Genomic DNA, 23,277 nt, shown 5'->3' on the forward strand with positions numbered 1-23,277 from the left:
GCAGAAAAAGGGCCACTCGTCTGCGACTGTTGACAGCAGTCCTTTATACAATGTTCCCACCTTGTGGTGTTCTTCTAGAGTTACATTTCTCACCACTGGATTCTGCGTTTCATGGATGTTTCTCTCAGCCGCTGGATGGCAGCATTTAACTACATATTGCAACCAGCAGTACTATACATTTTTGGTCGTTTTATTTGTAAAATGATTGTAGTTGTAAGCTACAACATACATCTTAATTGAATCGCAAAACAGTAGAACTAATATGATTTTAATGAGTTATCTGCTTCTGATTCATATTAGTCCTGAATCTAATTTGAATCTGTGTAGGCTATGAACCGCCTTTTTACCAGGAAGTTGTATGGAGCCAACAGCGGTTAAAATTTGACATTTACTCCACTGCTCTGGTCTTATCCAGTGAGTGGAGTCTTCGGGTCGGGTCGGGTCAGCGGCGTACTGTGTGGAGCTTCGTGTGCGCGTTATCGCAAATAAAGGTGGATTTGACGCCTTCATTATTTCTCCAACGAAGGTACCTGATGGGAAATAGCCGATTGAATAGAGGTTGGTGATGTCTTGTATTTTCTAAGTGTCATAAGAGAGTTAGCTATATGTCCGGTTTAAACAATCTGACCACTTTTTATTTAAGATGCAAACCTTGTCACAACAATGCCATTTAAAGTGTCAAGACCGTGTCAAAACCGTGTCAAAGCTGAATACAGCTGACGCAGTCCCCTACCAATACTGTCATCACTTTTCCTCTTTTGTGTTCTGTAGTTTAAATGACAAGTCAACATGCGTTTATAGATGAGGACAAAGATCAGTCTACCTGTCGTTAGACTATAAATAGCACCCTATCAATAAGATCCATGAGGCACAGAGTTGCTACGTACCTGAGATGTAGAACTAGAATGACCAGTGTGTCACTATCGGCCAGGACTCAGACTGGGTTCTGCCAGAGCAGAGTACAGACTAGGTGTCTGTGGCCCCATCGGGTCGTTTATTTCTGGAAAATCCTATTTTAAAACCCATCTTTGGTGTCATGTAGTATAGTAACAGTGCATATGTCTTTTCAACACCCTCTATGTATTCACGATGCATGTTTTGGAATATTTCTATATTTGTATTCTGTTCACTCTGCCATTATTGTGGAGTTACTGTAACATTTGGATGGATCGCTATTCTGAACTGTACCTTGAATAGTTTTGTACAGGCAGAACTGTGTTGTTTTTTTCCCCCCCCTAAACTGTGGATTTTGAGAGAGAATAACATTACTCCGAGTGTTTTCCATTACACAAGGTTATGCGACTCACTGGTCCAAAATGTTGGGCAGGGATTTCATAGACCTAATGTGAGCACCGCTGCAGCTGCACTGATGATAACAAACGGATGTGCCTTTTGGGGAGAAAAGCAAACTGCTTGGCCTTTATGAATCACACAATCCTACTTACGCTAGGCGACTTTGTTGTGTCTTGTATTTTTATCTTTTGAATTAAACCTTTTGACCGAATAGGTCATATGTAGTATTAGGAATATAATTATTTACATGTTAAATAAAGACTATGAGCACTGCATGCAGACAAAATGGCAGTTATGACAGGATGATATCTAAACTGTGCCAACAAAGTAAATAAATCTCACTAAGTAATTCATGGTAACTTGCGGAAGTATGTTTTTTTTCTCCAAAATAACTGATAGTATTCAGAACCCTTGGATTGCTTCACATTTTATTGTGTTACAAAGTGAGATTAAAATGTATTTAATTGTCATTTTTCATCAACAATCTACACAGAATACTCTGTCAAAGTGGAAGAAATATCCTAACATATTTTAAAGATTAATACAAATTAAATATGCTAAAATATAATCGTTGCATAAGTATTCAGCTCCCTGAGTCAATACATGTTGGAAACACCTTTGCCATCGATTTACAGCTGTGAGTCTTCTTGGGGAGTCTATAAGGGCTTTGCACACCCAGATTTGTGCAATATCTGCCCATTTATTATTTTCTAAATTCTCTGTCAAGATGTTGGGGATTATGTCTAAACAGCCATTTTCAAGTCTTGCCATATATTTTAAAGCAGATTTAAGTCAAAACTTGGCCACTCAGGAACATTCACTGTGTTCTTGGTTAGCAACTCCAGTGTAGATTTGGCCTTCTGTTGTGGATTATTGTTCTGCTGAAAGGTGAATTCCTCTCCCAGTCTCTGGTGTAAAGCAGACTGAAGCAGGTTTCCTTTAGGATTTTGCCTATGCTTAGCTTAATCCCATTTCTTTTCATCCTGAAAAACTCCACTGTATTTGCTGATTTTTCAAGCATTCCCATACCATGATGCAGCCACCACCATTCTTGGAAATAAGGAGTCAGTTACTCAGTGATGTGTTGTGTTGGATTTGCCCCAAACATAAGGCTTTACATCTAGGCCAAAAAGTGTATTCCTTTGCTTTGTTTTTTGCAGTATTACGTTAGTGCCCTGTTGTATACAAGATGCATATTTGTATTCTTCTTTTCAGTCTGTCATTTACATTATTATTGTGAAGTCACTACAATGTTTTAAAATCACCAATGGCCTCATGGTAACATCCTTGAGCTGTTTCCTTCCTGTCCTGCCCCTCAGTTCAGAAAGACGACTGTATCTTTGTTGTGTCTGGGTGGTTTAATACATAATCCACAGCATAAATATTAACTTGACCATACTTAAAGAGATATTCAATGTCTGATTTGTTATTATTACCAATCTACCAATCACTGCCCTTCTTTATGAGGCTTTCGAAAAGCTCCCTGGTCTTTGTAGTTGAATCAGTGTTGACATTCATTACCTGACTGAAACCTTACAGATGTTGTATGGGGGACAGAGGATGGGTTCATCATTAAAAAAAAAATGACAACCCCTATTATTTCACACAGTGAGTCCATGTAACTTATTATGTGATTTGTTAAGTCAAATTTTACTCCTGAACTAATTTAGGCTTCCCTAAACAAATACTTATGCAACGATGATATTTTAGATATACATTTTTTATATACAGTACCGTTCAAAAGTTTGGAGTCACTTAGAAATGTCCTTGTTTCTGAAAGAAAAGCAAAAAAAATGTGTCCAATCAAATTAATCAGAAATACAGTTTAGACATTGTTAATGTTGTAAATGACTATTGTAGCTGGAAACTGCAGATTTTTTATGGAATATCAACATAGGCATACAGAGGCCCATTATCAGCAACCATCACTCCTGTGTTCCAATGGCATGTTGTGTTAGCTAATCCAAGTTTATCATTTTAAAAGGCTAATTGATCATTAGAAAACCCTTTTGCAATTATGTTAGCACAGCTGAAAACTATTGTCCTGATTTAAAGAAGCAATAAAACTGGCCTTCTTTAGACTAGTTGAGTATCTGGAGCATCAGCCTTTCTGGGTTGGATTACAGGCTCAAAATGGCCAGAAACAAAGAGCCTTCTTCTGAAACTCATCAGTCTATTCTTGTTCTGATAAATTAAGGCTATTCCATGCGAGAAATTTCCAAGAAACTGAAGATCTCATACAACGCTGCGTACTACTCCCTTCACAGAACAGCGCAAACTGGCTCTAACCAGAATAGAAAGAGGAGTGGGAGGCCCCGGTGCACAACTGAGCAAGAGGACAAGTACATTAGTGTCAAGTCCTCAACTGGCAGCTTCATTAAATAGTACCCGCAAAACACCAGTCTCAACGTCAACACTGAAGAGGCGACTCCAGGATGCTGGCCTTCTAGGCAGAGTTGCAAAGAAAAAGCCATATCTCAGACTGGCCCATAAAAATGTAATATTAAGATGGAACACAGACAATAAACTTCTCATCTTCAAGTGGACAGAAGAATGCAGACATTGTCATTCTCCACACCACAATCTGAGGCTTCAGAACACAGTCCACGGAGGAATGGGTTACATCGGTTATCAGTCCTGAGGAAAAGCTCTTATCTCCGTAGAAATCTTCACTCCCAGACCAGCTCCTTTCTGGAACCTACATCAGTAAAGCCCTATCTCTGCTTGATTAGTTGTTTTTTTACCATCGCCAACAACAGAGGAAAGTATGCAGGCAAAGTAATACGTTATGGAGAAAACATGTTGTACGTGGTTTGAGGTTCAAATCGTACCTTGCTGCTTTACCTTTGACAAAAAATAAAACAAAGTCAAAACCTGACGATTCACTTAGATAAGTTACAGTAACTACGGACACTTGATTTCCTCCCCTGGGCTTGGGATGAATGTTAAACATGTTAATGATCGGTTTCTGGTTAGCTGCCTGAGTGATCAGGCCCCAACATCTGGTGGGATGACAATGGGTTTTTCATGATTACCAGGCTGGCATGCAGGATCTTAGTTTATAGGGTCTATATGCTGACTTCTATCAGGCCTTAGTGACTTATAGAATGACCAACCTAACTGACTAATGTCTGTGTCTGTTGTTCCCTAGACCTGAGGCCATGTTTCAGATGATTCTACTGAGATGCTTCTGATCTAGACGGGTCCTGTGGAAGTGAAGAAAGTGGTAGAGGAGGAGAAGCAGGGGACCTATCATTCTGACTCTAATCTCGCTGTATGGACTGTAGACAAACACCATTGTCTTACGTCAGACAGTGCGACTCAGTCCACATTTGGTTGAACTAACGTCGTACAGGAGGAGTTTTGCGTAGGAGTGACGCCACCTGTTGGACTCAGAAAAGAAGACAATGCTGTAGCTGGCAGTGTGTGTGTGTTGGTGGTGTCCGGCTGGCTCTGCTGTCGTCTAGGCTCTGATGGCAGATGTTCCCTCTGGACTACTGGAGGCTTGTGTGGTGGTTGGAGCAGCCAGCAGTACACTCAGGGAACTCTATCGGGTAGGTACTGCTGACTCAATCGTGTTCTTCCAACTTTTCCCTAACAACTGACATTTTGACCACTAATGCAACAAGTTAGAGAAAATGTTTATATTGTATGAAATCTTCCCCTACTTCTCTGCTTGTTAAATCGGCGATCGGATTCCAAATCGTGCATATGTTTTCGTAACCCATCGCCTGCTCTCTTTCCAGCTTTAGTAAATCATGTCAGAAATGTGCAGATTCACTACACTGTTGGTTTTGCAACACATTGATTTCCGTAGGCTTAGGCTCCACCACATCATATCAATCATATGACACATAGTAATACGCATCACATGTAGGCCTGTATATGATATCATGTAATGTTTCCCCTTCCTGCCAGTCACACCAGCAGGGTAAAATCAAAGAGTTCCCCCTGTTGGAGACGGAGGTACTGCAGGTGCACGCCCCACCCTTTGTGACCAATGAGAGTGTAAGTAGCGAGACCAAGGGTCAGGGTCACGCCCCGGCCTTCACCAGGATCCAGAGGAGGCGCTCCTTCATCAAGAAGAAGATGGTGAGGCCTGGTACGGCTAATGGAGAGGCAGCCAAGGGTAGCGATGGAGGGGGTGGCACCACAGAGGACATCAGTGTCCCCAAGGACCTGGACCTCATCGCCCTGCCTCAGCTCTGCTTCCCAGGTGACACGGCGTGATGATTTTGGCTAGCCACACACACTACACCATAGCACTACATATTAATGATCAAAGGAGTATGTTCATAACTCCAGATTTGCCATCTTCATCACCAAAGGTGTATGTGTCGTGTCGTGCGATTAAGCGATATGGCACGAGGGGGTGTGGTATATGGCCAATATACCACGGCTGAGGGTTGTTCTTAAGCACGACGCAACACGGAGTGCCTGGACACAGCCCTTAGCTGTGGTATATTGGCCATATGTCACAAACCCCAGAGGTGCCTTATTGCTATTATAAACTGGTTACCAATGTAATTAGACCAGTAAAAATAAATGTTTTGTCATACCCGTGGTATACGGGTGTCGGCCAATCAGCATTCAGGGCTTGAACCACCCAGTTTATAATTCCTCTTAAATGCGGTCTTGTGTCTGCGTTCTTCCATTGGCCAGGGGGTCTTCAGATAGCCAGTGAGCAGAGAGAAGACTCGTACCATTACCTCGTGTTTACTGATGTCTTCGGGAACAGGACACATGCTGTAGTGGTGCAGTACTACAGGCCTATACAGGTGGAATGCTTTACCTTCTTCAATAAAGAGTGGTTTATCATTTGAAGAGAGATGGATGGACATAAGCATGTTCATCAGCAAAACAAAGATTTATTGTGAACATTGTCCTTTTTAGGTCCATGTTTTTTTTTTTTTATACATTTGTAGACTTTTACATTTGCTGCTATGGGAATGTAGAAGGACACATGGAATATAAATACAGTCTACAGCCATATGAACAGTCATTTCAATTACTGTCCACATCAGGTCATTGGTCACTGTGTAAAGCATTGCTCTCTGATTGGTTGTTTGCTTGGGTCCCAGTTCTCTCAGGATGGTGGGCACCAAAATGGCCACCGGTTGTCCTCCAAGTCGTCCCATCTCTACACGGCGTACAGCATCTGTGTCATCTCTAAATACCCATACTACAACGCTCTCAGGGACTGTCTGTCATGGTGAGAACAATTCACCATCCTCCCACCATCCTCTCTTTCCTCTAGGTCTTTCTTTGTGTTTTAAGTAAATACCAAACGAGAATACAGAACAGTAGACTACAGGTTATCCCAGTAAATACAGCCAGATGTGGGCCGTTATTATAAAGGGATCAGTTCAGCTCATCTTAGACACCTATTGACCTGTATGTTATGTTTTGACTGCATGGTGTCCATCTAACGGGCGTGTGCTCAGTCTCTTGTCCCAGCTCAAGCCCAGCTGGATGGGGGACTTTGAGGAGAGGGTGAAGGAGTTTTCAGCCAAGCTGGCGCTGGTGCCCATACCTCCACCTGGGCAACTGCATGTGGTGAGCCATTTGTCTCCCTCTATGATTTACTGGCATTATTTAACAGTAGAGATCATGTTAAGGATGAACTGTAAAACCAAGCATGGGCATTTTGCCAATCTCTCCGCTCCACCCAGTCTATTGTATGTTTATATAGTGTGTTGTATTGTTAAGTGCCTAACATTAAACTAGTGTAATTTAACTATCTGTGTTCCTCTGCCTGTTCTGTCCCAGGTCTTTAGTCTGAGGCCTCTCCAGATTGGGCTTCCCCCCCGGGAGGATAAGGACCGGCCAGCTGTTGATCTCGACCTCCATCTGCCTTTCCTGTGCTTTAGACCCCGACAGCTCCTCCAAGTGAGGACAGACAGACGGATTATACTGCCACAAAACTGCCTAACCCACTACATTATATTTTCTTTCAATGCAATTAGAGAGACTAAAAGACTGTGGGAATGTGATAATGTGCAAATGTACAGTATGTTTCTGTTCATCTGTTTGGAATGGTAAAAGACATGTCTATATCAATCAGACCTGGGTTCAAATACGATTTCGGATATTTCAAGTACTTTCAAAGTCATTTGGAAGTAAGTATTTAGATTTCTATAAAAAAAAACACAGGTAGTTAAATATTGGAATATATTTGGAAATACTCAAATACACAGTATTTATACACATGCTTAAATAATCCCTGGAATTTGAACCAGGTTTGTTTGGCATTTGAAATAATGTATTTGGAAAAAACTATTTGAAAATACTTTGAAATAGTAGGCCTGTAAATAGGAAATGATTGGAAAATGCTTTCAATAGAAGTAGTTGATTCGGGCCACATTATTAGAAAATACTTAAATACACCGAAAATAAGTATTTAAATAACAAATAATAAAATACACATGTATTTGAACCCAGGACTGATATCAACGTTACCTCCTGTCTGTCTGCCTCCGTCTCATCAGATCATTACCAGCCTGCTGACAGAGCAGAGGGTAGTACTGTTCTCCTGGGACTGGGCCCGGCTCACCCTGCTGGCAGAGAGCCTGATGCTCTTCATCCACCCCCTGGTGTGGCAGCACCCCTTCGTCCCCGTCCTCTCAAGCCAGATGCTGGACTTCCTCATGGCGCCCACCGCCTACCTCATGGGCTGTCATCTGCACCACTATGAAGAGGTGGCCGCGGTAAGGATGGATATCACTAGTGTACATGGCCATGCTAGAATAGAATGCTGTAGCATGATCAGGTAGTGACCGTTATAGTGATAGTGACCCCTTCCTGGGGCGGAAGATAGCCTAGTGGTTAGAGAAGCGGTTGCCGGTCTGAATCTCAGAGTCAGCCGGGCAACCGGAGGATTGCTGTGATCATCCTGGGTACCATCGCCTGCCAATGTGCCCTTGAGCGATGCACTTTTCAGCACATTGCTGCTGACCCGTTGCTTCCAGCCCCACTGGGTTTCCAGCCCCACTGGGTTTCCAGCCCCACTGGGTTTCCAGCCCCACTGGGTTTCCAGCCCCACTGGGTTTGTGTGTTTTCCGGGGGGGGGGGTTGTGCATAAAGCACCAGCACTATCTGACAATGTTCCTCGTATCACTGATTTATTTATCATGCTTTATCATTTATCAGCATTTTCTACTTACTTTTACATAGGACATTGAACCACATGATCCTTTATACTAACTGACATACAGGACAGAAGTTAACAGAAAGTCCAGTTCATTTGAGCTGACCTTCCTGACTTGACCCTAGTCTGTTGTTCTCCTCCATTACAGTGTGTTCTCTACGAGGGACAGAGTGTTGTGTTTTACTTTCCCCTGTCCTCACAGGAAACAGATGATCTGATTCTGGTTAATATTGATGATGGCACCGTGTCGTCTTCCTCGTCCGACGGGGTTGACCTGCCGGACGTCCCGCTGGCAGCCAGAGAGTGTTTTCTAACACGGTAGGACAGGAAAGGATCTGGGACATGTTCATTAGGGCACGCCGTAGGAAAATGTTTTGCAACGGAAAATGGAAATTAACATTTCTTATTGGACAAGTTCAGACTGTCCCTCCCTGTTTGTCTCTTTTCTTACGTTTTGGTGCCTAATGAATATAACCTAGACGACAAGCCCAATTCTGGTCTTTTGACCAATCAGATTAGGTTATTTTCCAATAATTGGGTTAAAGATCAGAATTGGGCTGCCAGCGTAAACGCAGCCAGTTAGTTTTCTGTCGTATGTGATCATATTGCTACTGTCCGTGTGCTCTGGAAACAACATGGATTGTTATAAATGGGGGAAGGGGGTTTTATTCAAATATGAGTTCCACATGTTTTCTGAATATTTTTACACGTGTGTGTGTGTGCGTAGGGTGGAGGGTCTCCAGATGCACTATGACCTGGAGGTGTGTCACCTGGGGTCCAGTACAGACGTCAACGACCAGAGGGCCCAGAGGAGGCAGTGGCAGAGGAAACTCAACACACACATCCAGAACATTACTCTGGAACTCATCGTCAACATCTTCAGGTCAGCATGAAATGAATCTCTTGTGGACAGACTACGTAAACATAAATGGTACTGAGCATCTGACCAAATGATGCTACATTTGAGATCTGGGCTAACTGAAATTAACATCAAATCAAATGACAGCTAGCTATATTGTGTTTTACTTTACTGTCGTTCACTATGACAAAACATGTACACGAGTATTATAATATCACATAGTTGTTACAATATTATCATCTAATTTATATTTATTTATGTTACTATGATAGTGGAGACTCAAACTTAGCATACATTATCTAGTTAATATGTATTGGGTTGGACCAAAGTTGCCTATTTCTCATATAAGCAAAGCTTGGTGATTTATCAAATGGATATTGATATATTTAGAAATGTGAACAATGCTGTTAGTTATCCTATTGTACATTTTTATTCTATTTTCTATTATTGTCTATAATATTATTACTGCGCTGTTGGGAAAAAGCTCTCAAGGTAAGAATTTCACTGTAGTGATTTACAGCTGGTCTTTCCTGTGCACACTGTGAATAAACTTTGAAGCGTGAATCAAAATCCTGCTTTATTACAACCAATACAACTTTAAATGTCCTGTTCAATATCAGGCCAGGCAAGCTTAATCCAATGACTATTACTCTCAACCTCACCCCCACTCCCATCACCACTGCACCCCCACAGAGAAGTCCACGATCACCTCAACTATGAGCACAGAGTCTTCAACAGTGACGAGTTCTTCAGGTCTAGAGAACCAGCAGACCAGCCATTTTTCAAGAAGGTATAACTAGAGCCTGTTCAGTAACACGCACATTTGTTTCAACCTACAATATTTAGGACGTATTTAACTTTTTCATGCCTTTTTTTTCTGTCCAGCATGTGATCCAATTGATGGTTGAACGTAGTGTATTTTGTCTTCTTTGTAGGTGTTGGACACACACATCTTCCACTCGTTCCTACGGGATCGTCTGAACAGGAAGATGGACGCGTTCACACGCATGGAGCTGAGCACTCGGACAGAAGCTTACAGGTGAGAAAGAAAGATAAAAGTTTAACATAAATATTTACCTTTAAACTAGTAAAGTTTATTTTGACCTTTATTGCAAATGCAATGGGTTTCAGTAGGATTTTAATTTGGTTTCAAATCGTGGATTCAACTAATCAACTCATCAGCAATCCTTTTACTAGAATCAGGTGTGTTAGTGCTGCGGCAAAAAAGAAAAGTGCACTCGTTTTGGCACTCAGGACCAGGATTGGAAACAATGCTGTACTGTATCTTCATAGACACATCCCAAGTATGTCCCTTCCTGGTATAAGCACAGCCTTTCCCCTGATGTCTATCCTAACTCCAAGGTGAACTTTCCCCTTGGTACAGATCTAGGATTGGCTTCCCATCCCCCAATCCTAACCTTAACCGTTAGTGGGGGAAATGTTAAACTGACCTAAGATCAGCAACTAGGGGGAAACTTCTCCCTACACCTCTGTCCTCTTCCGCAGGCTGAAGTCCATGACAGAGTTTCCGCGGCGGCCCACCATGCAGGAGCTGGCCCGTAAATACACAAGCCCAGAGAGCCGACTCAGCAAGAGGCTGGGGGCCAGCCTGCCCAACCTGGGGGAGGGTGTGGCCTCCCTGGTGGGACCCCTCATGCAGAACTCCCTCAAGAACATACAGGTGGACAGTGGTAGGTGGACAGCGGTAGTTTGTAGGTTCAGGTGGACAGCGGTAGTTTGTAGGTTCAGGTGGACAACTAGGTTCAGGTGTAAAACTGTAGGTTCAGGTGACGCTAATTGTTATCTTTTGTGATTTCTGAACATTGAGTGGTTTTAGTATGAGTGTTTAGTGGTTGAGGTGAAGACCTGCACACACGGGGTATTCCCCAGTACCTAAGTTGAGAAACCCTGTTGTAGTTGACCACTACTATTGAGTTTGCCACCTTATAAGAACCAACCAAGGACGATTGGCCAACTGCTTTAAGGTTTCCTCTAAATGCTGTTCTCAGTTCTTGAAACCTTTGTGATCGAACCCTAATAGGTCTGAAGTCTCCCCAGAAGCCAGTGAGATGCTTCAAGCTTCCTGAGTTCCCTCCACCGCTGGCCTACCACTACGTCCAGAATTACTACCAGGAGATGATCACCCTCCTGGACAAGGCCATCAGCGGGGTGGCCTTCGAGGAATCCTCTCTCCTGGCCTGCTATCACTACCTCCGGGGCTTCGTCAACACAGTGGCCGGTAAACGCCTGGACGCTCTGGAAGACTTTCAGAACCTTTACAAGACGGACACGGACATCTTCCCTGGCGAGCTGGTCAACGCGCTGGTGGACTCTCTACAGGATGGGGAACGGGCACAAGCTAACCGCCGAACCGAGATGAAGCGCCTGATTAGTCGAGTGAAGAAGGACCACGAGAGGGAGCGGGCGTGCCATGACGACGAAGCTGTCAAGCGGTTCCAACTGCCAAAAAAGCACATGCAGTTGGAGGACTTTGTGAGGCACGTGCAGGAGTCTGGGATTGTCAAGGACCAGGGGACCATTCACCGGCTGTTTGAGGCTCTCACTGTGGGTAAGGAAGTCACACAGACTTAGAGATGAGAAATGATAAAGGAGAGAGGGTTGTCTCTTTCTTGGTGGAGGGTGTCTTCACCAAGGTACGTGTGTTAATGTCAATCTTGATTTTTATGGTAACCCCTTGTTGTGTGGGACCCATCATGAACATACTCCAGTTGATAATTCTTAGCCTCTACTCTGTAATCATGCCAGTCCCTGTGATTAATGTGTTAATACCTTAATACCTGTAGTGAATGGCCATGCTAATTCATCTGTCAATTGAATCTGCTTAATTTCCCTCAATCTTACCCGTGGTATAAAGTACTTATTTTGGACTATGACTTAGCTACATTCCTAAAGACAATTATGTACTTTTTACTCCATTCATTTTCCCTGACACCCAAAAGTACTCATAACATTTTGAATGCTTAGCAGGACAGGAAACATGTCCAATTCACACACTTATCAAGAGAACATCCCTGGTCATCCCTACTGCCTCTGATCTGGACGACTCACTAAACACATGCTTATTTTGTAAATGATGTTGGAGTGTGCCCCTGGCTATCCGTCAGTTAAAAAAAACATTGTGCCGTCTGATTTGCATAATATAAGGAATTTGAAATGATGTATACTTTTACTTTTGATACTTAAGTATATTTTAAAACCAAATACTTTTAGACTTTTACTCAAGTAGTATTTTACTGGGTGACTTTCATTTTTACTTGAGTCATTTTCTATTAAGGTATCTTTACTTTTACTCAAGCTTGACAGTTGGGTACTTTTTCCACCACTGAATCTTACCCCCCCACCCTATTAGAATGTTGTTAGAGCGGCTTGGGTTGTCAAGGTGGTGACCCTGCGGTGAAGAACTCTTTCCTGTCAGTATTTTACCTTGATTCCAGTCTGGAGGGTAAGCATAGCATGATGCCCTGCCTGGCTGCAGAGTGTGCTGTGCCCATCTCCAGCCCTGGTGTGTGTGTGTGTGTGTGTGTGTGTGTGTGTGTGTGTGTGTGTGTGTGTGTGTGTGTGTGTGTGTGTGTGTGTGTGTGTGTGTGTGTGTGTGTGTGTGTGTGTGTGTGTGTGTGTGTGTGTGTGTGTGTGTGTGCTGCTTTGGCCTTTGTTTTTCGGCTTAATAAGCTATCCCCCTCAGGTCTTAAAGCTGATTTACTTTCAAGATTAGTGTTTGGTTCCCAACCTGTGTGCAGCTTCAAACACACCCTCACATACTGTAGCATGCCTTCAATGCTGAAGTCTGGTTAATCATTTCCTTCACTTCCTCACTTGAAGTCTTGGGTTTTGAATGTCAAAATAGAATTCAGCCTATTTGTTCTATTGGCTGTGTTCCAAACAGGACTCTGAATCTGCTCTATCGTACAATGGTCCATTGAACTGTGAGTTGCCTTGTAGAAATGTGTGTTTTGTACCTCTTCATGTAGGAGTCATACTGTGCACGTGGAGTGTGTGTTTAGTAGGAGTCATACTGTGCACGTGGAGTGTGTGTTTAGTAGGAGTCATACTGTGCACGTGGAGTGTGTGTTTAGTAGGAGTCATACTGTGCACGTGGAGTGTGTGTTTAGTAGGAGTCATACTGTGCACGTGGAGTGTGTGTTTAGTCTCTTGCCCCAGTGAACCCACACACCATGGACTTGCTCCACCAGCCAACCAAAACAAGGCTGTGTAATATTGTTCCTGTAACTCCTTCCCCAACCCTGCTAGCTTCTCTGTTCCATGCTTGCACACCTATTGCCTTTTGTTTTGAGTGGAAAACCTAGAATCCCGCCAGAGACAACGTTATGAAATCATTGTGAAATACAGTAATAAACTGTCCCTCTATCGCCCCCCTGCAGGCCAGCAAAAACAGGTGGACCCAGAGCTCTTCCGGGTGTTCTACACCTTCTGGAAGGAGACTGAGGCCGAGGCTCAGGAAGTGGCCCTGCCGGCCTCAGTCCTGGAGCACCTGGAGGCTCACGAGTGTGTCTTCAAGCTGTCCTCTTCGGTCAAGACCAGCCACGGCGTGGGCAAGATCGCCATGACCCAGAGACGGCTGTTCCTGCTGACCGTAGGACGACCCGGGTACGTGGAGGTCACCAAGTTCAGAGACATTGAGGTGAGTTACGACCTTCCGCTCCTACGTTCCTACTACACTTTCTGTGATATACCATATATCATTCATGATACTAGACTTTTTTGATAGAGATTACAATGTGAATACATTAAGCTATAAAATAGACAAACAAAGTAATGTTTGATGTGGTTATAGATGGGTAATCTATGCTTTATTATACAGCTAATGTAAATGACGGGATCTAGTCCCTAACACAGTGTAAGTCATGTACCGTTATCATATCTATTAATGTTATGCTTGCTTATAGCTAGTGTTACAATGCACTGTGGGCGCATCATGAGACACTATAGATACACGGCTTTATGTGCTGTTATACAAAGTGTTACCAAGTATTCTATTAGAAATATGAATGAGTCAAAGTTGGTGTTAGGTGAACAAAATAAGCCTGGTCCCAGATCAGTGGTCTTTACAACCGTAGCAGTTAGCTATACAGCACAAAGTCACCTGGGACCTGCCTAGTGGTTGTGTAAGTTGTTGAGTTGCAGGGCTCAAAGGGACTCCCTGCTAAAATAAAAGGTAGTGAATTGTGGATAACCAGTTGGCTGTTGTACCTCAGGAGGTGAAGATCTCCTCGGCTCCCTTCCTGCTGCTGAGGATCCCCTCTCTGAAGATCAAGACCACTCTGAGGAAAGAGACGTTTGAGGTCAACCTGAAGTCAGAGGTTGACCTCTGGCACCTCATGGTTAAGGAGATGTGGGCCGGACGGAAGATGGCCGACGACCACAAGGTAGGATTTCAAAATGTCAAAATGTGACTTTAAACTTTCTGTTAATCCCTGTCTCTGGGTGTGTCCCAATAATATCATATTTTTCCCACAAATCTAAGCATTGGATTGGTGGAGACATGGGCTAGTGGGAGTTTCTACAATTTTAATTCTACCAGTCATTTCCTTTCAAATGAGTGAATAGAAGTGAACAAATGAACACTTTGGGAGGAAGGAGAGCTTTGAAACAGGTTATGTCTTTTCGGCGACAGGTGTTTGCTCCGGTGAGTCCAAAAACAGACTTTGGAGTTATCGTTTAAAGTCAAGTATGACAACAGACTGTATATGGCTTATGCTAGTACGGGTAGTCAATGGTGTTTTGAGTGTGGGGATGTTGGCCATAAGCGACATGCTTGCCTGAAAAGGGAGAAGGCGGAGGGTGGGGAGAGGTCGTCCTCGTAACGCCTGGGCCCACTGATGTAGGGAGAGGTGGGCCTCGTAACGCCTGGGCCCACTGATGTAGGGAGAGGTGGGCCGACAGTGGTAGAGCAGTCACAAGTACCTGTTTCTGAGGAACAAGTTGTCCGTGTTGAGGGTACGGCTACTGAGGTTGACTTCTTCAGGAAACATAGTGATGAGGCTAATGAGGTTGACTGGGGTATGTGGTGGGAGGGGCAGCATATACTCAGTCATGGTACTAATTTCAGTGCTGAGTTGGCCGTTTTGTTTTCCTCAGGCTATTGGGTGACTGGTATCTACAACAGAGATTGTCAAGGGTCGGGTTTTATTGGTCAAGGCGGATGTTATGTTTATGCTCCTAATGAGGGTACAGGGCGTATTGCAGTATTTGATAAAATCAAGGAAACCTGAAGACAGTGTGACCAAGAGGGGTGTATGGTTTTAGGGGGGGACTGGAACTGTACGGTGGATTTTACTGTTGACCACACTGCTGAAGAACCTCACCTGCGGTCAGCCACTTGCCTGTCTGGTCTACTAAATGAGTTTGAGCTTTCTGATGTGTGGAGAGTAAGAAATGAAAAAGTTAGGCAGTACACATGGTTGAAAGTTAATGAAGGTGGTGTCGGTGCAGCAAGGTTAGACAGGTTGTATGTATCTGAGCAATACTGTAGTAGGGTTGGAAGGTTAGACAGGTATCTGATCACTACTGTAGTAGGGTTGGAAGATACAACCTGTCTAACCTATCTGATCACTACTGTAGTAGGGTTGGAAGGTTAGACAGGTTGTATGTGTCTGATCACTACTGTAGTAGGGTTGGAAGGTTAGACAGGTTGTATGTGTCTGATCACTACTGTAGTAGGGTTGGAAGGTTAGACAGGTTGTATGTGTCTGATCACTACTGTAGTAGGGTTGGAAGGTTAGACAGGTTGTATGTGTCTGATCACTACTGTAGTAGGGTTGGAAGGTTAGACAGGTTGTATGTGTCTGATCACTACTGTAGTAGGGTTGGAAGGTTAGACAGGTTGTATGTGTCTGATCACTACTGTAGTAGGGTTGGAAGGTTAGACAGGTTGTATGTATCTGATCACTACTGTAGTAGGGTTGGAAGGTTAGACAGGTTGTATGTATCTGATCACTACTGTAGTAGGGTTGGAAGGTTAGACAGGTTGTATGTGTCTGATCTCTACTGTAGTAGGGTTGGAAGGTTAGACAGGTTGTATGTATCTGATCACTACTGTAGTAGGGTTGGAAGGTTAGACAGGTTGTATGTGTCTGATCACTACTGTAGTAGGGTTGGAAGGTTAGACAGGTATCTGATCTCTACTGTAGTAGGGTTGGAAGGTTAGACAGGTTGTATGTATCTGATCACTACTGTAGTAGGGTTGGAAGGTTAGACAGGTTGTATGTATCTGATCACTACTGTAGTAGGGTTGGAAGGTTAGACAGGTTGTATGTATCTGATCACTACTGTAGTAGGGTTGGAAGGTTAGACAGGTTGTATGTATCTGATCACTACTGTAGTAGGGTTGGAAGGTTAGACAGGTATCTGATCTCTACTGTAGTAGGGTTGGAAGGTTAGACAGGTTGTATGTGTCTGATCACTACTGTAGTAGGGTTGGAAGGTTAGACAGGTTGTATGTGTCTGATCACTACTGTAGTAGGGTTGGAAGGTTAGACAGGTTGTATGTATCTGATCACTACTGTAGTAGGGTTGGAAGGTTTGACAGGTTGTATGTATCTGATCACTACTGTAGTAGGGTTGGAAGGTGTGACATTACTCCTGTGGGTTTCTGTGATCACCATTTTGTTACTGTTGATATTCATTTGTCCCGTCCACGAAGGTCATCATCTTACTGGTATTTTAATGTAAAATTGTTACATGATGTCATGTTTTGTGAAAGGTTTTTGTTGTTTTGGGAAAAATGGAGGGTTACAAAAGGGGATTTTGAGTCCTTGAGACAATGGTGGGAGGTTGGGAAGGCCCAAATACGATTATTTGTCAACAGTAGTTAAAGAGACTATCAGGGCCCTTGAACAGGACATCAAATCTATTGAATTGAAGTTGTTCACTCAGAATAACCATGAATTTACAGGACAAGAGACATCAACTGAGGTCGTTTTTACATGAAAGAGTGAAGGGTGTCTTGATTAGGTCTCGCTTTGCTACCCTCAATGATATGGATGCTCAAAGCGCTTTTTTTTAAACCACTAGGACAGTGGACATTACAACACAAACAGATGGTCTGCCTTCGTCTCCCTGGTGGGAACGTAACCACGGATGACAGTGAAATGTGCCAACATGCCGTTGATTTCTACTCTGCCTTCAATAAGGCAGAGGATTGTGATTGTCTGTGTACTGAACAGTTGTTACATGGATTCGATTATAAATTAACAGGCACCGCATTGATTATTTGCAACGCAGGACAAGCTAGTTAAACTAGTAATATCATCAACCATGTGTAGTTAACTAGTGATTATGTTAAGATGGATTGTTTTTTATACGATAAGTTTAATGCTAGCTATAAATTTATCTTGGCTCTTCGCTGCACTCGCGTAACAGGTGGTCAGCCTGCCACACAGTCTCCTTGTGGAGTGCAATGTAATCGGCCATAATGGGCGTCCAAAAATGCCGTTTACCGATTATGAAAACATGAAATCGGCCCCATTTAATCAGCCATGCCGATTTAATCGGTCGACCTCTATTAAATATATAGATTAGTTGAGTTGCTTAAAGGGTTTATTGTCTCACTATCACTAAGCACGTGTAGGGGTGGTGGGATCTTTGAGGTTGTTTCTCTCGAGGGCGCAACCAGTGGGAGGGGCAGGTTGTAATGGCCACTCGTGGAGGTGTAGAGTTTGAAAAACTTGGTCGGCGGCATGGGATAAAGATTCCTGCTGCGACAGGTTGTTCGGTGGAAGAATGTAGTTTAGCAGTGAGCGCTATCATTGGGTATGATGGCATAAAGTCAGCCTCAAGGATGAATAGCGCTGTAGTGATGTTCTTAGATTCTGTTGAAAAGCTGAATACGATAGTTGAGAGTGGTGTTGTGTTGCAGGACACAGACGTCGGTATTTCCTCTTATGAATCTGGAGAACAAAGTTATACTTTCTAACGTGTCACCTTTTGCTAGAGATGAAGCTTTGGAGCGAGAGTTATCTTGCCATGGTCAACTTGTATCTACAATAAAAAAGGTTATTTTTGGATGCAAATCACCTTTGCTGAAACATGTCATATCTCATAGGAGACGAGTTCACATGATTTTAAAGAAGGATACTGACCAACTGAATTTATAGTTCAGTTTCAAGATTGATGGGTTTGATTATGTGTTTTACGCTTCTACTCAATCAATGAAATGCTTTGGATGTGGAAAAGAGGGACATTTGGTGCTCAATTGTCCAGCGAATGAGCGTGCAGAGCCTGGTAGCTGCACCAGCGCTAGAGCTGCTAAAGCACCACTGAGAAGGGATGAACAGGCTAAGGGTTCAGGAGGAAGGAGAAGGTCGGCGGATTTAAAAAAATATATATTTCACCTTTATTTAACCGGTAGGCCAGTTGAGAACAAGTTCTCATTTACAACTGCGACCTGGCCAAGATAAAGCAGAGCAGTGCGACAAAAACAACAACACAGAGTTACACATGGGATAAACAAACGTACAGTCACTAATACAATAGAAAATCTGTATACAGTGTGTGCAAATGAAGTAAGGAGGTAAGGCAATAAATAGGCCAATGGTGGCGAAGTAATTACAATTTAGCAATTAACACTGGAGTGATATATGTGCAGATGAGGATGTACAAGTAGAAATACTGGTGTGCAAAAGAGTAGGAAAAACAAATATGGGGATGAGGTAGGTAGTTGGTTGGATGGGTTATTTACAGATGAGCTGTATGCAGCTGCAGCGATCGGTGAGCTGCTCTGACAGCCGATGCTTGAAGTTAGTGAGGGAGATATAAGTCTCCAACTTCAGTGATTTTTGCAATTTGTTCCAGTCATTGGCAGCAGAGAACTGGAATGAAAGGCGGCCAAAGGGGGTGTTGGCTTTGGGGATGACGAATGAAATATACTTTCTGGAATGCAGGTTGTAGAGATGGAGTTGTCTTCTGGGGATGATAGTGAGAGGGAGGCCTCTGATGCGTCACAATAAAATAGTGAGAGAATTGGGGAGGTATGGGATTGAAAAAGTTCGTCAGTTTCTGAATTTGACAAAAAGGAAGAAATATATGCAGGATTATAATGTATGTATTTTTCTTCCTGGAAGTTACTTTTTTTTTTAAATCAGCAAAGTTTCTGATGTCAAAAATAATGGGTGGAGGTTTGACAAGCCCAGAAATTGCTAGACTAAAGAGTGGTCATGAGAGTGACAAGTGAGGTATATTCTAAAGGAAATGAAAGAGGTCAGTCGCAGTCTTAACTCTGTAAAGAGATTTGTTTTCTGTCTCTTCCTGTAAAGAGATGTGTTTGTTTCTTACTCTGTACTTTTTTTCCCAGCCATGGGCAGTTTGAAGATTTCTTCTTTAAACGTAAATGGGGTGAGAGACAGGGAAAAAAATTGTTAATAAAGGGAAAGGGAAGTGACAAGTGTTCTACAGGAAACACACAGTAGTATGGAAAATGAAGTTATGTGGCAACAGGAGTGGGGGGGACAGGGGTGTGAAGTCATAAAAATTCAAAAAGTGGAGGTGTGGCCATCCGGTCCTCAAAAGGTTTTTTGCCTTTGTCATATGAGGTTGAAGAGGTAGTGGAGGGGAGGTTATTAAAAGTTACAGAGAGATATGAAAACTTCACTATGTGTTTAATAAATGTACATGCCCCAGTAGTGGCAGTTGAGAGGGTATGTTTTTTAGAGACATTATCAAATACCATTGAGAAACGTAATGCTGAGGATTATTCATTTCTTGCTGGGGATTTTAACTGCAGTCAGTTATTTAGATAGAAATCACAAAGAGACCCTCATAGAGCCTCAAGGACTTTTTAAAAACACCACCTTATTGTAACACATGAACTATGTGATAGTTGGCGGAGTCAAAATGGAGGCACGAGACAGAACACATGGTCTAATGTGAGAGAACACCATCTCTCTGACCAGGTTAGATAGGTTTTATTGTAACACTGTGTGATGTTTGGAGCCAACATGGAGGTAGGAGACAGAACACATGGTCTAATGTGAGAGAGAACACCATCTCTCTGGCCAGGTTAGATAGGTTTTATTGTAACACTGTGTGATGTTTGGAGCCAACATGGAGGTAGGAGACAGAACACATGGTCTAATGTGAGAGAGAACACCATCTCTCTGACCAGGTTAGATAGGTTTTATTGTAACACTGTGTGATGTTTGGAGCCAACATGGAGGTAGGAGACAGAACACATGGTCTAATGTGAGAGAGAACACCATCTCTCTGGTCAGGTTAGATAGGTTTTATTGTAACACTGTGTGATGTTTGGAGCCAACATGGAGGTAGGAGACAGAACACATGGTCTAATGTGAGAGAGAACACCATCTCTCTGACCAGGTTAGATAGGTTTTATTGTAACACTGTGTGATGTTTGGAGCCAACATGGAGGTAGGAGACAGAACACATGGTCTAATGTGAGAGAGAACACCATCTCTCTGGCCAGGTTAGATAGGTTTTATTGTTTTGAGCATCGATTTCAGGTCTGTAAATCCAGTGTGATAACCCCAGTGGGATTTTCTGATCATTGTTTAGTAACAGAGGTCGGGGACATTAACACTGCAAACCCCACAAGTGCATACTGGCATTTTAATATAACTTTATTGAGTAATGCTCATTTCAGGAAATATTTTCGTTTTTTCTGGGAGAGGTGGAGGTCTGAAAAGGACAATTTTGTATCTCTTCAACACTGGTGGGATACAGGGAAAATCCATTCAACAACCTGTAATCAGTACACCATGAATGAAACCAGAAATATCACCAGATCAATGAACGCCCCAGAGTCTGAAATAATGGAACTCCTGACGTTAGTTGAGACCATAGGAGATCAAGGCCATATTCAGGCACTGAAAAAAGCCGCGTTGGCAGACGCGGCTGGGTATCAGAGCACAGGGGGCGTTGGCAGACCTGCTGGGTATCACAGCACAGGGGGCGTTGGCAGACCTGCTGGGTATCACAGCACAGGGGGCGTTGGCAGACCTGCTGGGTATCACAGCACAGGGGGCGTTGGCAGACCTGCTGGGTATCACAGCACAGGGGGTGTTGGCAGACCTGCTGGGTATCACAGCACAGGGGGCGTTGGCAGACCTGCTGGGTATCACAGCACAGGGGGCGTTGGCAGACCTGCTGGGTATCACAGCACAGGGGGCGTTGGTGAGAAGTAAGTTCCAGGGAATCTCTGAAATGGATGCCTCATCCAAATATTTCTTTGGTTTAGAGAAAAAGAATGGACAAAGAATAATTATTCACTGCCTCAAATCAGCTGTTGGACAGGAGCTCACTAGAAATTAGAAAGAGGGCAGTAGAGTTCTATGCTGAGTTCTACAAGTGTGAGTACAAAGAGGTGACATAGCAGTTACTTGATGGGCTCCCACAGGTGGCTGCAGAAGCTCAGGTTGAACTGGAGCAATCATTGTCTTTGCAGGAGCTATACACTGCATTAAAAGGCATGGAAAATGGAAGGGCACCGGACATTGATGGGCTTCCTGTTGACTTTTTAAAGTATGTTTGGGCTATGTTGGAAGAGGATTGGCTAGCAGTTGTTAACGATAGTTTGACCGGAGGGTTACTAATGATAAGCTGCAGAAGGGTTGTCCTCACCCTACTACCAAAGAACTGGAGGCTGGTGGCCTTAATGTGCACTGATTATAAGATCCTGTCCAAGGCTTTGTCCAACAGGCTGAGGGAGGTGATGGGGCAAATCATACATACGGACCAGTCCTACTGTGTTCCCGGCAGGCAGATAGGGGATAACATTTCCCTGATTCGGGACTTTTTGGACGTCTCTAGGGCTTTTGGGTTGGATGCTGATCTAATTTCAATTGATCAGGAAAAGGCATTTGACCGAGTTGAACATCAATACCTATGGCGCACTTTGGAGGCTTTTGGTTTCAGCTCTGGTTTTATTGCCATTATCAGGGTGACATTGAAAGTGTATTGAAAGTTAACGGTGGCTTGAGTGCTCCTTTTAGTGTGTAGAGGAATTAGGCAGGGGTGTTTATTGTCTGGAATGTTGTATGCCATCGCTATAGAGCCACGAATAAATAGAAGTCTCATTGAAGGGGTGTTCCTTTCAGAGGATATTCCTCCTATTGGTCTCTCAGCATATGCTGATGTAGTTATTTTGGTGAAAAGTCAAGCGGATGTGGATAGTTTGAGTCTAATAGTTCATAACCGCCATCGATAAAAGACAGTACTGTGCAGCTGTCTTCATTGACCTAGCCAAGGCTTTTGACTCTGTCAATCAATTCTTATCGGCAGACTCAATAGCCTTGGTTTTTCTAATAACTGCCTCGCCTGGTTCACCAACTACTTCTCAGATAGAGTTCAGTGTGTCAAATCAGAGGGCCTGTTGTCTGGACCTCTGGCAGTCTCTATGGGGGTACCACAGGGTTCAATTCTCGGGCTGACCCTTTTCTTTGTTTATATCAATATCGCTCTTGCTGCGGGTGATTCCTTGATCCACCTCTACGCAGACGACACCATTCTGTATACATCTGGCCCTTCTTTGGACACTGTGTTAACAAACCTCCAAACGAGCTTCAATGCCATACAACACTCCTTCCGTGGCCTCCAACTGCTCTTAAATGCTAGTAAAACTAAATGCATGCTCTCCAACCGATCGCTGCCTGCACCTGCCCGCCCGGCTAGCATCACTACTCTGGACCGTTCTGACTTATGTGGACAACTACAACAATATGTGGACAACTACAAACACCTAGTTGTCTGGCTAGACTATAAACTCTCCTTCCTATTTTGCAACAAAGCCTCCTTCACTCACGCTGCCAAACATACCGTCGTAAAACTGACTATCCTACCGATTCTCGACTTCGGCGATGTCATTTACAAAATAGCCTCCAACACTCTACTCAGCAAACTGGATGCAGTCTATCACAGTGCTATCCGTTTTGTCACCCAAGCCCCATATACCACCCACCACTGCGACCTGTATGCTCTCGTTGGCTGG

The 23,277-nt window shown here is 43.4% G+C and overlaps 1 protein-coding gene across 1 annotated transcript in view; it reads left to right on the plus strand.

The window, feature by feature from the left end:
* Window positions 1-237: 237 nt before the first annotated feature.
* dennd3a (DENN/MADD domain containing 3a) overlaps window positions 238-23,277 on the plus strand; it is a 32,263-nt gene continuing 9,223 nt past the window's right edge. Inside the window, exons 1-16 of the mRNA XM_014178591.3 lie at window positions 238-558; window positions 4,445-4,847; window positions 5,212-5,509; window positions 5,956-6,071; window positions 6,375-6,505; window positions 6,738-6,849; window positions 7,063-7,182; window positions 7,782-8,000; window positions 8,643-8,758; window positions 9,168-9,323; window positions 9,993-10,089; window positions 10,235-10,338; window positions 10,806-10,990; window positions 11,341-11,868; window positions 13,700-13,959; window positions 14,534-14,704. Coding sequence (XP_014034066.1) covers window positions 4,767-4,847; window positions 5,212-5,509; window positions 5,956-6,071; window positions 6,375-6,505; window positions 6,738-6,849; window positions 7,063-7,182; window positions 7,782-8,000; window positions 8,643-8,758; window positions 9,168-9,323; window positions 9,993-10,089; window positions 10,235-10,338; window positions 10,806-10,990; window positions 11,341-11,868; window positions 13,700-13,959; window positions 14,534-14,704 — 2,694 coding nt within the window. The 5' untranslated portion in view covers window positions 238-558; window positions 4,445-4,766. The remainder of the gene's footprint in view (window positions 559-4,444; window positions 4,848-5,211; window positions 5,510-5,955; window positions 6,072-6,374; window positions 6,506-6,737; window positions 6,850-7,062; window positions 7,183-7,781; window positions 8,001-8,642; window positions 8,759-9,167; window positions 9,324-9,992; window positions 10,090-10,234; window positions 10,339-10,805; window positions 10,991-11,340; window positions 11,869-13,699; window positions 13,960-14,533; window positions 14,705-23,277) is intronic.

This window comes from Salmo salar, chromosome 27, assembly GCF_965601325.2.
Source record: "Salmo salar chromosome 27, fSalSal1, whole genome shotgun sequence".
Taxonomy (NCBI): domain Eukaryota; kingdom Metazoa; phylum Chordata; class Actinopteri; order Salmoniformes; family Salmonidae; genus Salmo; species Salmo salar.